The sequence below is a fragment of the Onychostoma macrolepis genome, chromosome 04 (assembly GCF_012432095.1).
Source record: "Onychostoma macrolepis isolate SWU-2019 chromosome 04, ASM1243209v1, whole genome shotgun sequence".
Classification (NCBI taxonomy): domain Eukaryota; kingdom Metazoa; phylum Chordata; class Actinopteri; order Cypriniformes; family Cyprinidae; genus Onychostoma; species Onychostoma macrolepis.
In genome coordinates this window covers 24,271,567-24,285,696 of record NC_081158.1, presented here as the reverse complement: position 1 = coordinate 24,285,696, position 14,130 = coordinate 24,271,567, and the positions used below count along the sequence as shown (strand labels likewise).

The following is a 14,130-nucleotide window of genomic DNA, read 5'->3' as shown; positions in this document are numbered from 1 at the left end:
ATGCATCTCTTGTTTCTTAAATGCAAAAACACGTTCTGTGTGAATCACCTCTTATCCAGTGACATGGTCGAATGATATCCAGGACTACAGCCTTGCTTTTAATCACACATTTGTTTATTCTGATGAGTGGCCGACTGCCCCCCCTCCTTTGTGCGTTAACATGCAGCGCTGCTCCCGTAAGCTTTTAGAGATTTGTTTATTTGTGTTGCGGCTCGTTTTGCAGCTTGCGAGTGACCCCACCCAGTTTTCACAAGAGCTCCTGACAGCAGGCCTGCTTAGCAGCTCCCCTCTCAATTAACATACTATTAGCATAATATTAGCATGTGTGGATTCGGGTGTTAATGGCTGGAGAAAAATGCTTCAAAAATCAATTTGATAAATTACAAATGGAGGCCAGAGGGTGCAAGCGGTCTCCTCACATACCGCTTAGTCAAGCTGTTCTCTGAATAAAGCACAAACACAGTCAAATTGGCGGTACAAAATGTTAAGCGCTGTATCCAAAACTTTTAAAATTGCTGAAATTGCAGTGGTGTTTTGATCATATTTGTGCTAGTAATGATGCATGAATAAACAGAATCAACAACACAAAATCGTTTTTTGTAACTCTGAGCTTATAGACTCAAGTAGCCAAACATTTGACTTGCAGCATAAAGTCTGGTCCCTAATGTACGACTGAAATTGAACAATTATCTATACCAATTTTAATTTCACAGCAAAATAATCAAACTAATATAAGTATGAAGTTCTCAAGTTTATTGAAGACACAAAAAATCAGGAAAACAAGAACAAAGAAGCAAATTCCAAACAATGGGATTAGTACATATAATTTTTCAAGTACAGTCTACTTGTATAACAGAATCCGAAAAATGTAATGTAAAATAAAATGCTCAGCTGTCACTGTGTGAATTATATGTACTATAATTCTTAATAACTATACAAAGGTTAATGGTGCTGTATGTAATTTCTGGAATGTACTAAAGCATAAAAATACCATAATATGTTTGCAGATATTTAGGAAACATGGTAAGTTTACATACTTGTTTCTTCAAAAAACAATGCTACAGCCGGTATGTTGAAAAGTGCGTTCTGTGTTGGAATGTCTGTTTTTGTTTTGGTTTGTGTGATTCCACCCACTGCCAATTTACCCAGTAGTATCTCGACACACCGGGTTGCCAGCTGGTGGAAAACAGTGGATTGCACCCATGAAAGCCAACATACGAACTGGGTCAGATTGCACATACAACCTAACCTAAAAAGCCTCAGCTTCCACTCTGTGACAAGTGGCATATTTAAACATGGATAAATCAACTCATCAACTTATGGTGTAAGGCTTGTTGCCTTCCGTTGTCAGTTGCACTCGTTCCTGTTGCGTGGCCTCAATCTGGCAACCCGCATGAGCGTTGAGTCTGAGGAGGATTAGGTGGGAGAAACAATGCTCTCCAATATTTTGAATTTGGACTGCAGTTCCCATTTATTGCACCTTTAAGCACGGCCAAGCACCATGAGTGATTTTCTTTGTCAGCAGAAGGTATATTAGATGGATGTAACTGTAAGACCTAATGTACAGATCCAGTATATTGATACACATCATACTTTTCCCCCTTAAATGTTTAAATTAACTTAATCAGAATCAGAAAGAGCTTTATTGCCAAGTAGGCTTGTGCATACAAGGAATTTGTTTTAGTGACATAAGCTTCCGGTTCACACAGACAATAAAAATAAGATGAGAATAAAAAATACACACATGTAAATATAAATAGACAAAAATGTAAAAGTAAATACATTTTATGTACAGTTGTGCTATAGATGATAGAATGGAAGGAAATGCATGGATGTGCTAGGATGGAGGTGGTAACAAATAAATATAAGTTATTGCACATTTTTATTGCATAATGTGGGGAATATTTAACTGTTCATAAGGTAGATTGCCTGGGGGAAGAAACTGTTCTTGTGCCTGGCTGTCCTGGTATTTGGGGCTCTGTAGCACCAGCCAGGTGGCAAAAGTTCAAAAAGGGGGTGACTTGGATGTGAGGGATCCAGAGTGATTTTCTGAGCCCTTTTCCTCACTCTGGATGTATACAGTTCTTGGAGGGTGGGCAGGGGAGCACCGATAATCTGTTCAGCAGTCTGAACCGTTCTCTGTAGTCTTCTGATGTCTGATTTCGTAGCTGAACCAAACCAGACAGTTATTGATGTGCACAGAACAGACTCAATGACAGCTGAGTAGAACTGTTTCAGCAGCTCCTGTGATAGGTTAAACTTCGTCAGCTGGTGAAGGAAGTACAACCTTTTTTTTTTTTTTTTTTACAATGTCAATGTGAGTGTCCCACTCAGGTCCTGAGAGATGATGCAGCCACAGTGCTGTCTATGATGGTGAGTGGGGAGAGTTAAGACCTGTGAATACCCACCAAGATGGGCATTTTGAAATTTTTTTCAAAAAGCTGTAAAAATGTACTCAGTTTAGTACTCGCACACCGTGTTGCTATCAGGAGACTTTCGATATTTGTGCATATGGTTTGGGTGTATGTGTTGTTGCAGAAAACCATATCGACAGTCTGTAAGAAAGTACCGATTTGAGTTCCCCATAGCATCTTATTGCGTTTGAATGGTTAAAATTGCTTGAATGTTTAAACACAACTTAATGTGTATATTGTGTTATAAGCTGTGCTATTACAGACGTGTTAGCTCAGACTGAGACTATCGGAAATAAGACCTGAGATAAGAACTGTCAAATGCACAAGAGAATGCAAGGCAGGCGGACGTCTCTCAAAGACAAAATAATATGATTTCATATGAATGAACATTGATGGGGGGTGGAGTAGGCCAGCTGTTGATGAAGTCACTGAATGAGAACAAACGTAATGTGTTGTCTGTAAGGGGAAATATGTGTCAGAGCTGATGGGACAGCAGCCTTAGGCTGTGCTGTTCCTCTCAATGCCATGCCTGTCTCTCACCTACTGCTAAACTGAAGCTAAACAGCAGAATAAACCATCTACAGTTGTGTTTGCAGGTCTAGCACATCCCCAGACCACACACACTGAATTCACTTTGAAGGGCCACAAGATGCGAAACATTGTCATACATCGTTCATAGAAAGATGCATTCTTATTATTATAAAAAATTATTTACACTTACAAAAAATTTTATAAAAAAATTCAGTCATGTCTGTAGCCTAATTAAAGCCTCACAGGGCATGTTATTCTCCTAAAAAAAATGTTTTTCATGTCACAAACACAAAACACAAACTTTTTTTTCTTGTGTTCTGCAGAAAAAAAAGCCATCCAGGTCTGGAATGAGTAAATGATGAGAGAATTTTCAGTGAACTGTCACTTGAAACACTTTTGCTCACAGGATAAATGAATCGATGCTTACTGTGAATAGGCCATTAAGCTATTACTTTTACATGTTGCTTCGTCCTTGTGTCGGTAAAGACTGTGCACTTTTAAAGGTGAAACTAAAAAAGGGTAGCTCACATTGAGGTTTAAAATCTGATTATGTTTATTTGACATGAAATACTTTTGTGAAGACGACGTCCTTAATTGAAAAAAAAAAATCAAACAGCACTTTGCTGAATCTTTTATAATTATGCATTATTCTTAATAGAGAAATGAAGCAATATTTATACTTTTAAAAAATGTATGTCATAGCCAATAAAATGAAAAGAGAGAGCAGTTACAGAATCTGAAGAACACACTTTTATACCTTGATTATCTACGCTACCGTTCAATAGGTCAGTAAGAATTAAAAAAAAAAAAGAAATCAATACTTTTTCAGAAAGGATGCTTATTCAGTGACAGTAAAGACCTTTATAATATCGCAAAAGATGGCTTTTTCAGGAAAACTTACTATTCATCTAAAGAGTATCCCAAAAATATAGTGCGTCACAACTGTCATTTGTCATTTAGTTTGTTTAGGTTTTTGTCATATTTCAGCGGATGTATGAAGTTGTAAGAGTTGGGAGGTTTGGTTTGGTTTATATTTAGTGCTTAACCTGTTGTCTGACATTCGCTCTGGTGGCAGCCGGATGTATTTGGCCGCTGTGATGTTGAATGGCATGCGTGTTAAGGTTTTGCCTTTGTAGTGCAAGTGCAGATGCGTTTGGCTTCGGTCGCGCTAAGGTGTCGTGTGCGTACACATTTGTCTGTCATTGGTAATGTGTGTGTGATTGCGTGTGTGTTGGAGTTCTGAGTACCCTCTAATCCCCCCCTCTTCATGAATACATTAGCGGAGTGTCTTAAACTCAGCTTAGCTGGCGGCTCTGGAGGCACATCACATCCTATTACCTACTTTAAATCATTAATGTGACATCGTTTTCACTCAATCTCCAAACACCCACGCTTCAAATCTGCACATTTCACTGAGCTGTTGCAGAAGCTCTCTGGAACTCACACACACACACAGACATATGCATCACGCGCACAGACATGGTAACTGTAAAAATACATAAGCTAGCATGAGCTTACAAACATGTAAAAACAGTAAATACACACTCTGAATTATGCTAATTGCTTCCCTCAGATGATGCTGTTGCCTCGTGAAACCATCTTGCCCCCCTTTTTTCCGTTCGGCACTCAGCAGACACGGCGAAACAGACAGCAGGAAAGATAACTCAAGGAATCAGATGTTTCTTTTCTGTACTTAGCCTCATACTGAGCAGAAATGCATACACACACACACTCTTACAAAACACTCTATTCAGTATTAGCTACAGGCAAAAAATCTAATATTTACAGTGCCCTGAGCTACGCTACTTCACTTAAAGACTTAAAGACTCAATTTTCCAGCCCACTTTCCACTGCGTTTAAATGAAAATTTGGAGTACTTAACTCTCTCTCAGACAAACACTCAAGACAGCAGCACAGACCCACCGGAAAGGAAACATTATAGGGCCAAAAAAGACAAGAGCACTGAACTAAGCAGCTTTTACAAAAGCATTGACATTAACACAACTATCATATTTCATTACCTAAAGCTTGTGATTTTCAAAAGGTAACCTTACCTTCATTCATTGTTCTTTCTGTTGTTTCCATTCCACCATGCTTGTTGTGGTTAATTTAGACCAACTGTTTGATTGGATGTGAGCTGATTGGTGGATAAATTGGGTGCTCATGCTACAGATGTGTCTCATGTGTCTTTTTAAGCAGCCTTGGTTTTGGGAGTATTTTATTTATTTTCTCCAGAGGCATTTCAGACATTTCAGACAAGAGTTGCAAGCCTTGAAACGAAGTCAAACACTCACAACATTATAAGCCTCGATTTGAAACATTAAAAACTATTTGACAAAAAGACAAAAGTACATGACTGTGTCCTTTTCATAAGGGAGTGAACTATATAAACAACCTAAAAAACATACACTATAAAAATGTGAAGTTTAGTATAAAAATGAAAGTTTATTAAAGTAAATATAAGGGAGACTTGATCATGCCATTCGCATTGCTTACTACCATTTCTATATTAACAGTGACTATTTTGTTAGACCCTGCCTAAGGATTGTGGTTAATGTAGTACTTCACTTTTTAATGAACAAACGCAGATACAGTTGGTTAAGTTTTGGTCTTAAAGTTCTGCAAAAAATATGTATTTTTTAGAAAATGAATGATTTTTACTACCATAATCCTGCTGTTATGCTCCTTTGAGGGCAGCACCAGAGCCTCGTTATTTTGACTGAAATCTAATCCAGACACACTCTGTGTGCACATAAAAGTGGTATTTTTATTGCTTTGGGTTCTTTAATTGTATGATAACACTGGGCAATTTTTTGATTTGTGGCACAAATATTATTTCTAATTGAAATGTGTGGTTTAGAAAGTCTGGTATGAAAGTTAAAACATCTTCGACCACCTACTTGAAGGGGAGTGATCGAGTCAAACCTTTAAGATTTGTTAACTATACTGTGTAATTCATGAACATTCTTCTACAAATATTTGTAACCTCAGCAGGTGTCCTACTGTCTGGCGTGACGTACGTAATTCCAGACACATACAATGACGTTCAGCACTGGGAATTCCCTTTGTTTGGCCTAAAAATGTTGCGATTGCTTCATGTGTTGGCATGTAAGAGTAGACAGATAGTATTTAGTGTGCAGTGTGGTGCTTTTTGGCAGTTCTGGACTGCTAGAGTTTAATTATGGAGTTGCAGTAGGGCAGAAAAAGGAGCCACAGACACACAGTAGAGATACAGAACACGTTGCTGTTTTTATTTGAGCCTTGACTGGCAGTAATACTGAAAAACGTCAACTTAGAACAGATGGTGGTAACCCACGGCTTGCTTTTTTTTTTTTCGTTTTTTTTCCATAAGAGTACAGTAACTCTTGCTTTTATTGTGGCATGAATAACATCAATAAAAGAGAGAAAGAAATATACAACTTATATTACACTGTGTTATGAACAAAATATAAATCTATAACTCTATGCTATATTTACATAATTATCTTTCTCGATTTTCAAGTTGAGATGGTAAGATAAGTTTCTAAGTACTTTTTGTTTGATGTCATTTAACGTTGTTTTGAGCTCCACACATGACTTTGATTGTCTTATCAATTATTGTTCATAATACAGGCCATCATTATATCAGAGTATGAGTTCTAAAGACCATGAGGTTACCATGCTGACAGATAATTAGTTGACAGAATGTGACTTTGTATGTTAAACCAGCCAGCATACGTGCCCCTATCGATTGATATGATTGTGGGAATTACTAAAAGTGAAAGCATGGTCACATCAGATGGCGATTGTGACTTTCGTTATCTGCCCAGGTGTGATTGTGATGCCACTACTGTGAGCTTGATTGACAGAGGGAGACAGTGTGTGGAGCTAAAACAATTCTGGAGATAAAAACATCTAATATGGCCATTCAGTGGAGCGTCACTGGAATCAGACAGTTTGATCAATTCAGAAAAGTCATGTCTTCTGATTAAAAGCGATGGTTTACTTGCCACCATCTTTCAAAAGCCGTTTCACTTTTAATCTTCTGTGAAGCACAAAAGATGTTTAACAGAATGTCCAAGCTGCTGTTTTGCACATAATGAAAGTAAGTCTGTTTCTTGTCATATGGCTTCAGAGGACTTCGGAATATAGCACGGCTGTTTGGACCTCTTTTATGAGGCTTTTTTCTTTTCAGAGCCCCTAGTCCCCATCTACTCTTATTGTATGGAAGAGAGCAGCTTGGACCATCTGCTAAACGTCTCCATTGGTGTTCTACAGAAGAAAGTAAGTCATCTAGGCTTCGTCGATTTCATTTTTTGGGTGAACAATCCTTTTAAGGGTTAGGTGCTGTGTACTGAAACGGTACTCAAATTTGACAAAATAGGTAAACAAATGCATTTGTCTAAACCAGTGATGTTCCAACGAAACATAAGAGAGAGGATGACAAATATCAGTAAACAAGATCCACGCTCTTTCTGTTCAATAACAATTGGGGTATAATATAGCTGTCTTCTTTATCTTCAGTAAAAGAAAAAGAGAATTAACAGATAGGAAACTTCACATTATACATAAACCATTACAAATAAAAATATCATGTTCTTCTTATGTTTGTCTCAGAGTGTCCAGAGTCCTAGTGCTTTAAGAAATGTGTTTGGAGTTCATGAACGATGCACGGAGGAGAAAAAGAAAATGAAAAAAAGAGAAATGTCTCTTTTCCTTCATATCAGCAGTTCACCGTGACCACTTTCTCAGAGATATATCAGCGTCAGAACAGGATTAATTCAACAAAAAAACAAGAACAAATAAAATAAAATAAAAAAGGAGAACAAAAAACAGAATATTGAACATAATAATTAGATCTAAATACCTACCCAGCTAAATATAATGCTTTATCAAGCGCAGTTTCCATACGATCATAAAAAAAATCCAACTGGAGGAAAATAATAAATTATACTGTACATAACTTACTAAACTTAGGAAATGCTGCCTATTCTTATAATTATTGTTAATAATATTATTACACTAGAGGCAGTTTTAATGAAAATAAAATACAGTATTTGCAAATACAAACTAAAACATTAACATGCAGAGTCTGAAACGGCTCCTCCCAACCTCGACAGCAGAGTGACGTTGACATGGAGGCAAAACACAAATACAAACAACAGACGGGACTGGACCTCATCGAACCGAATAAACTAGACAAAGACGAACACGCAAAATGCGATTGGTCATAACTTTGCTAGCGCTACAGGCATCAGAGTACCTTTAACATTTATCGTCAGAAAAAATCTCAAGTAGGCCAGAAAATTCGAATATGTGTGCATTCGAAATAATATAATTTGATATGTGTTGTGAGTGGACGCCCTTTGGGTTGATGTAAAGGGGGAAAAAACACAGATATTAATGGCTGGAGTCTGGCTGCTGTTCACCTAACAGCTTGTGTGTCTCTCTCATCCAGCTGCCCCCTTATGCCCACACCAGGCCAGGAGAGGCTGGCAGAGTAGTTACAGTTAGGGCAGCCGTCAATCAAACGCCATCGACGTGCCAACAGCAGCCACACAGGTGCAGTAAGATGGAGTGGGTCAGTCAGAGCCACACAGAGAGCGGATGACTGATGGCACGGCTCGGAGACTCCTCTGCTCTGATAAACTGAGTGATAGATGGAAAAGTGTGGGAAATAAAGAGGAGAGAGAGACAGAACACAAACCCCTGCGGAGGAGTAGAGATGTGAGATATATTAAGGGGCGCTGATTGAAACGCACACTCGTGCTTGTCTTGTACGGAGATCCCTGGTTTCTCTCAGAGCTGTCCTTTGAAAACAGAGTGCTGAGCACCGGGGCTTGTGGGAACTCTATTCTCCTCCTTCAATACGCCATTCAAGCACAGACTCTCCTCTAGAGAGCTTTTCTCTCCGCGTCTCCTCTTTTCCTTTCAGAATGAGGTGCAATGTTCCCTGCACCCAGCGATGACAGAAACGGGTTGTTCAGGGAAACAATGAGAATGACGGGGAAAAATTAAAGGAAATGATCAAACAAACGATTGGACAAAAAATAAAAATAAAAAGAATGATAAATTATTAAAACGTTTGGCTTCCTTCCGCACAGATCTGGCTGCTAGCATGAATCGTACGTATTGAATATGAATGTTTTTTCCTTTTGTAAATGTTCACATGACCAGCACATCAACCGTCTACATGTAATAAAAATTAACTTAAAACCTAGCAAAACGCGCATTCACCCCCCACACACACACACACACACACACAAACATAAAGAAATGTGCACGCGTACAATAATTCTGCTCGAGGCTTCACTCTCCACGATAACCATCGACATGTCAGCTGTTCACCAAACACAAAGTTTGTGCTATCTCGTAAAGTTTGTCTCCACACCTGAGAGAGACGTCAACATCCAAAGCTCCCACAGAAGAGGAGGAGAAAGGAACAGTAAAAGCGTGTCAAGAGGAAAAGATGCGAGGAAGGAGGGATTGTCTGTCATCCAGCGATGTCCGAACTCCTGAGTGAAGGGATGCAAATCCTCCCTTCCATCCTTTCGTCCAACAGAAAAGACATCTTTGAGTGAGAGGACATGGGCGTGAGGATGATAGAAAGAGATTCAGCTAATAGCACGCCGAAGGAAAAAAAAAAAGGAAATGTTTGTAATTTTACTCCTGTCAGGTGCTTTACGGTGAAGAGGAAAATAAATGTCTTTTTTCTCTATTAAAACTGTAGCACAAAAACAACAAAATCACATTCACAAGCCACTTGTTGGCACTGTGTACCTGAGTGAGAATATTATAGAACCAAGAAAAAAAGCTGTTTAAAAGTGTCTCTTTAGAAACAAACAGGTCCACCGTTTTAAAGTGTCTATGACGGGTCGACTGACAGGTCCTTAGTAATAAATGTCTCGATAACAAATCGGTTAAGGGTCATTTTTCCTATGTCGTCGTAGCTTACTTGTGATTCGATATGAACTTGCCGTGGTACGTTCGCTCAGCGGGAGTCAAGGCAAGTGTTATACTTCCTTTACAAGACCCTCCTTTCCATGTAACAGTCACTTTGATTGACAGGTCCTGTGCTTTGCTGTGGATATCGGGCTTGGCTCTGGAGGAGTCCTGATTGGACGGTGTATGGGGGCGGAATGAAGTTTGCTTGCGTGAGATGCCAGGTGACTGGTGAGATGGCTGTGATTGGCAGGTTTACTGAGTGATGTGATTCTCGCTGTCGCTGCCATAGTCCCCGTCATCGTCTTCGTAGTCGAAGTCATCGTAGGCGTCACCGTTGCCGTCGTCCATTCGGAGGTCCTCCTCCTTAACGCGAGGCTTCTCCCCCTTGTGTGTGAGGTAAGAGGGCTGGCTGGTGGGTGGGACTGGTTCAGGGCTACTAGACATGCTTGAGTGCTCGGAGGGCATCTGTGGAGAGGGCATTCCTGCCATAGAGAGCGCGCCTGGGTACACAACGCCCGCTGAGGACAAGGGCAACTGGGCCTGCTGCCTGTTGTACAACAAACACGCAATCTGTTAGCAGAGCCTGGGTGAAAACATTCATCAGATTGTTGTTTCCTAAAAGTGTACACTTTACAAACAGGCAACTTGCGTTGCTAGTCAAATGACTGGTACTGGATATATTACTTGAATACAGCTTTGTGTTAAGAATGCTGAAAGTCAACCTGAAATGGCATTCATAACCCATTTTACTTGCATAATGTGGTTGAGTGAAACTGGATATTTAAAAAAAATAAAAAAATGAAAAAGAGAAAGGTTGAAAAATCAGAGGGCTTGTTGATGTCACCCAAAAGGAGAGTTGTTTCAAAGGCACAGCAAATGATTCCTTTATGAATGCACTAATTGATCTTTCACAGTAAGAAAAGGAATGTGTATTATGAAATTCATCAGGGTCAATTTGATGTTGACTTTAAAAGAATACATTACTGGAAGGTGTTATATAATGAAACGTACCCTACGGTGAAGTACTGGCGCATTTCCTGTCTGCGGTTGCGCATGATGGCCTTATATTCACCAATGCGCAATTTTTTTCCATCCACTAGGCAGGTGCGCTTGGGCCGTGGTTTGTATTTGTAGTCTGGGTATTTTTCTAGGTGCTGCTTACTAAGACGGGCCTGTTCTTCATAGTATGGCTGCTTTTCCAGGTTGGTCATGCCCTTCCAACGAGAACCTGCAAGAACAACAAGGTGTTAGAGCGAACAAACACGCTTGCGATTCAGACAGAATGACAGGGATAGCAGCTACAGCCAAAAACATTTAGGAAAAATGCGGCAGATCAAGGTCAGATGAACTCAAACCCAGACTAATACAGGGCTTCTTTAAGACAGATTAGACGACTAATCATTCAGGCAGCCCAGTGACTATTCGATTTTTAAAATATGCAATTTTGCACACTCTCAATGCTCAGTACGGCTTTTAACTGCCTATCGTTAGCCTCAGAACTGGCACTTTGCACTAAGAGAGGGTTTTTGTTTGGTCTAATGAGTACCTTTGAGTGGAGCTGATGTCAAACAGAGAAGAATAGAGTGTGCTCTCTGCCCTCCAAAACACACACACACACACACACATACACACACTGGTGACGTGCGACATTATTCCAGGTGACAGTGGGTTAAGTGGGCCACTAACACACTCCATCTAATTATCAGAGCTCAACAGGCGTACCTGTGGCCCGTGTCTCTTATTTCTCATTAGCAGAGATGTGTGAACACACACACACACAACTGTGTACACACGCCACAGTCCCAGAAACTCTAGCAAATGTGTGTTCAGGGTGTTACGTGTGTGTATATGCGAGTCTGTGTTGAATTTACACAGTCCTACTGTATGTTTAATGGGAAAAAGCTGTCACCACTGGCCCTGACATGCACCCAGCACTGGAAAGGGGAAACTCCTTCTGTTAACAATTGAGAGAGCGGGGCCTTATTAAAACCAGATTTTCCAGCGTTATAAAACGCTTAGGAGCTCTTTAAAATGTCAAACACAATCCCAGAGGTCTGGAGAAAATGTCAGACAGACTGGAGAGCTGGTTTAATGCATAATGAATTATATCATCATTGTTGGAGTCGGCCCTCTAGAGCGATTCATTAGGCTGTGGTTACACAATGCAGTGCGGGAGAGGGCTGTGTGTGTGTGTTGGGGAGGAAGAATAGAGGGGATTCTCTGTGGCTGGCTGCATAGTTCTTCCCGAAGGAGCCAGCCTTTAAGCCCCGCCCATATTTAATGTACCCACAAATCTCAGCCAATTAGGGAATACAGTGTGTGGCGAATCAAAGCCGGATGGAATATAAATCGATCAAAAGCCTTGAGTCAAAAACTGCACAGCTGGAAACAAGAGACGACGCTAGTAAACCTGAAGTGGTTAGATAAGTGGATGGAGAGATTTACTAGCGCTGCCTCTGACTATTCTCTCTCTCTCACCGAGAATCTTGCTGATGTTTGAGTTATGCATGTCAGGGAAGGCCTGAAGGATCTTCCTCCTCTCGTCTTTAGCCCAGACCATAAAGGCGTTCATGGGCCGCTTGATGTGTGGTTCGCTGCTGCCACGTCCTCGAGCCTCCCTGAAGATCCGTGAGTCTGACACACTCGGGCTTCCTGGAGAAGGAAAGCAGGGAGTCACTGTTAGTGTGGCGATACACATATGTACAGTACACATCAAATAAGATGGAAATGTAGGGTTGGATGTTATTTTATCCACTGAGAATCCATTGGATCATGAAAAATAGAATGGAGCAAGATTAAAAGCGAGTAGGCAGTCGAAATTGACGACAACAGGAATACAATGAAGATTTTGGGGAAACAAATAGGGTCATGGTCATTGCACATTAACCTTAATGTATGTTTAAAGTCTTTCAAATATTTTCTTCCATATTATGACATACATCTGCGTAAAACAGATTATCAAAGGAAAGAAAAATGTCAGAAAACTGGGTCCTGGTTTCATCCACTGGTTATGGTGTGAGCTTGCAGTTGACTGTAAGAAAAGGGCTGGTGTTTAAGGACATTAAATGATTGGAGAAGTATTTTTTAAGTTAAAAGTTACGAGGTCAAAAAAATAAATAATAAAACATGCATGGATCAATAAAAAGAAAATAAATAGGCATTTTTATTTCGTTTGACTTTAAACTGAACTTTTTGATTACACAAAATCAATTGAGAGATGAATTTATGATGGGCCGTAAAAGAGTATCTTACCATCTGAATCGCCACTGATGCCAAAGTCCATCATTGCGTGAGTGAACTTGCTCTCTTCAGACTGTTTTAACTGTTGGCTCAGGCTTTCAAGAGCGGCTTTATCCTGTACACACAACATACAACCAATCCAGTTAGATTCATAATCCACAAATCAACAGATTCATTAGCATAAGCACCAATGAACTGACAAATCAAATGCATATAAAAAGACTCAGAAGAAAACGAAAATGAATGAAAACGTGAGTTAATGTTTATCCATCAAAAACGAGTAGCCTGGATGCCACCTGCAATCTATTTACATTTATTCTTTCCCTCTCTTACTCACTCGATCTCTGTCTCTCTCACTTAGCCCTAAGGTCAATGCATTAGAGAGCATGAGCGCTCCAGAGATGAGAGCGGGGCTGGACCGCACAGCCTCCTGGGTATTTATTACACCCAATAAAAAGAGATTTACTATGCATTTACATGGCTAATGTAGCTGGGCCACATATTTCAACACAACACCCCCTGCTCTCTCTAAACATGCACACCCCCCGTCACCCCCCCGGAGCTGCATCTGGGGCTTAATTAGTCAATTAGACTCCATCCTGAATCCACGCTACATTTAAAACACACTCGCAGACAGAGTCCTCACCATTAGAGAGTGACCCGGGCCTTCTGCGACTCTGTAATGAAATGCATTACACCATTTCGCAGCCATCGAGATTTAATTGTTCAGACTGAGTTAGTGAGTGGGGTTTAAATGAATGTGTAATGGAGAGAGAATCTCTCCCCGGAGAGACAAAGAGAAAGAGAGAGAGAAATGGAGAGATGATCAGGTTTGATAATGTGACAACATGAAAACTTAGGCTTTATTCAGTAGAAGGTCTGTAATATCTGGCGAAAGCTATCAGTTAATACTCCTGTTCATCTCAATCGCAAGTATATTTACTACTTTTATGAGCCCTCATAAAACACAGTCACTGCAAAACATTTAATTGCTCAAATTATCAGCTAATTTTGAATAAGC

The 14,130-nt window shown here is 40.0% G+C and overlaps 1 protein-coding gene and 1 long non-coding RNA gene across 15 annotated transcripts in view; both read right to left on the bottom strand.

Moving 5' to 3' along the window:
* LOC131538944 (uncharacterized) overlaps window positions 1-5,241 on the bottom strand; it is a 43,519-nt gene extending 38,278 nt beyond the window's left edge. Inside the window, exon 1 of the long non-coding RNA XR_009270755.1 lies at window positions 5,000-5,241. This is a non-coding gene — a long non-coding RNA (uncharacterized LOC131538944). The remainder of the gene's footprint in view (window positions 1-4,999) is intronic.
* Window positions 5,242-6,169: 928 nt separating this feature from the next.
* Window positions 6,170-14,130, bottom strand: part of sox5 (SRY-box transcription factor 5) — a 243,265-nt gene continuing 235,304 nt past the window's right edge. For all 14 annotated transcript variants that reach the window (XM_058773716.1, XM_058773720.1, XM_058773715.1 and 11 more), the window contains 4 exons: window positions 13,122-13,224; window positions 12,348-12,521; window positions 10,881-11,097; window positions 6,170-10,416 (listed from right to left, as the gene is read on the bottom strand). In XM_058773716.1, the coding sequence (XP_058629699.1) occupies window positions 10,122-10,416; window positions 10,881-11,097; window positions 12,348-12,521; window positions 13,122-13,224 (789 nt within the window). In that variant the 3' untranslated portion in view covers window positions 6,170-10,121. The remainder of the gene's footprint in view (window positions 10,417-10,880; window positions 11,098-12,347; window positions 12,522-13,121; window positions 13,225-14,130) is intronic.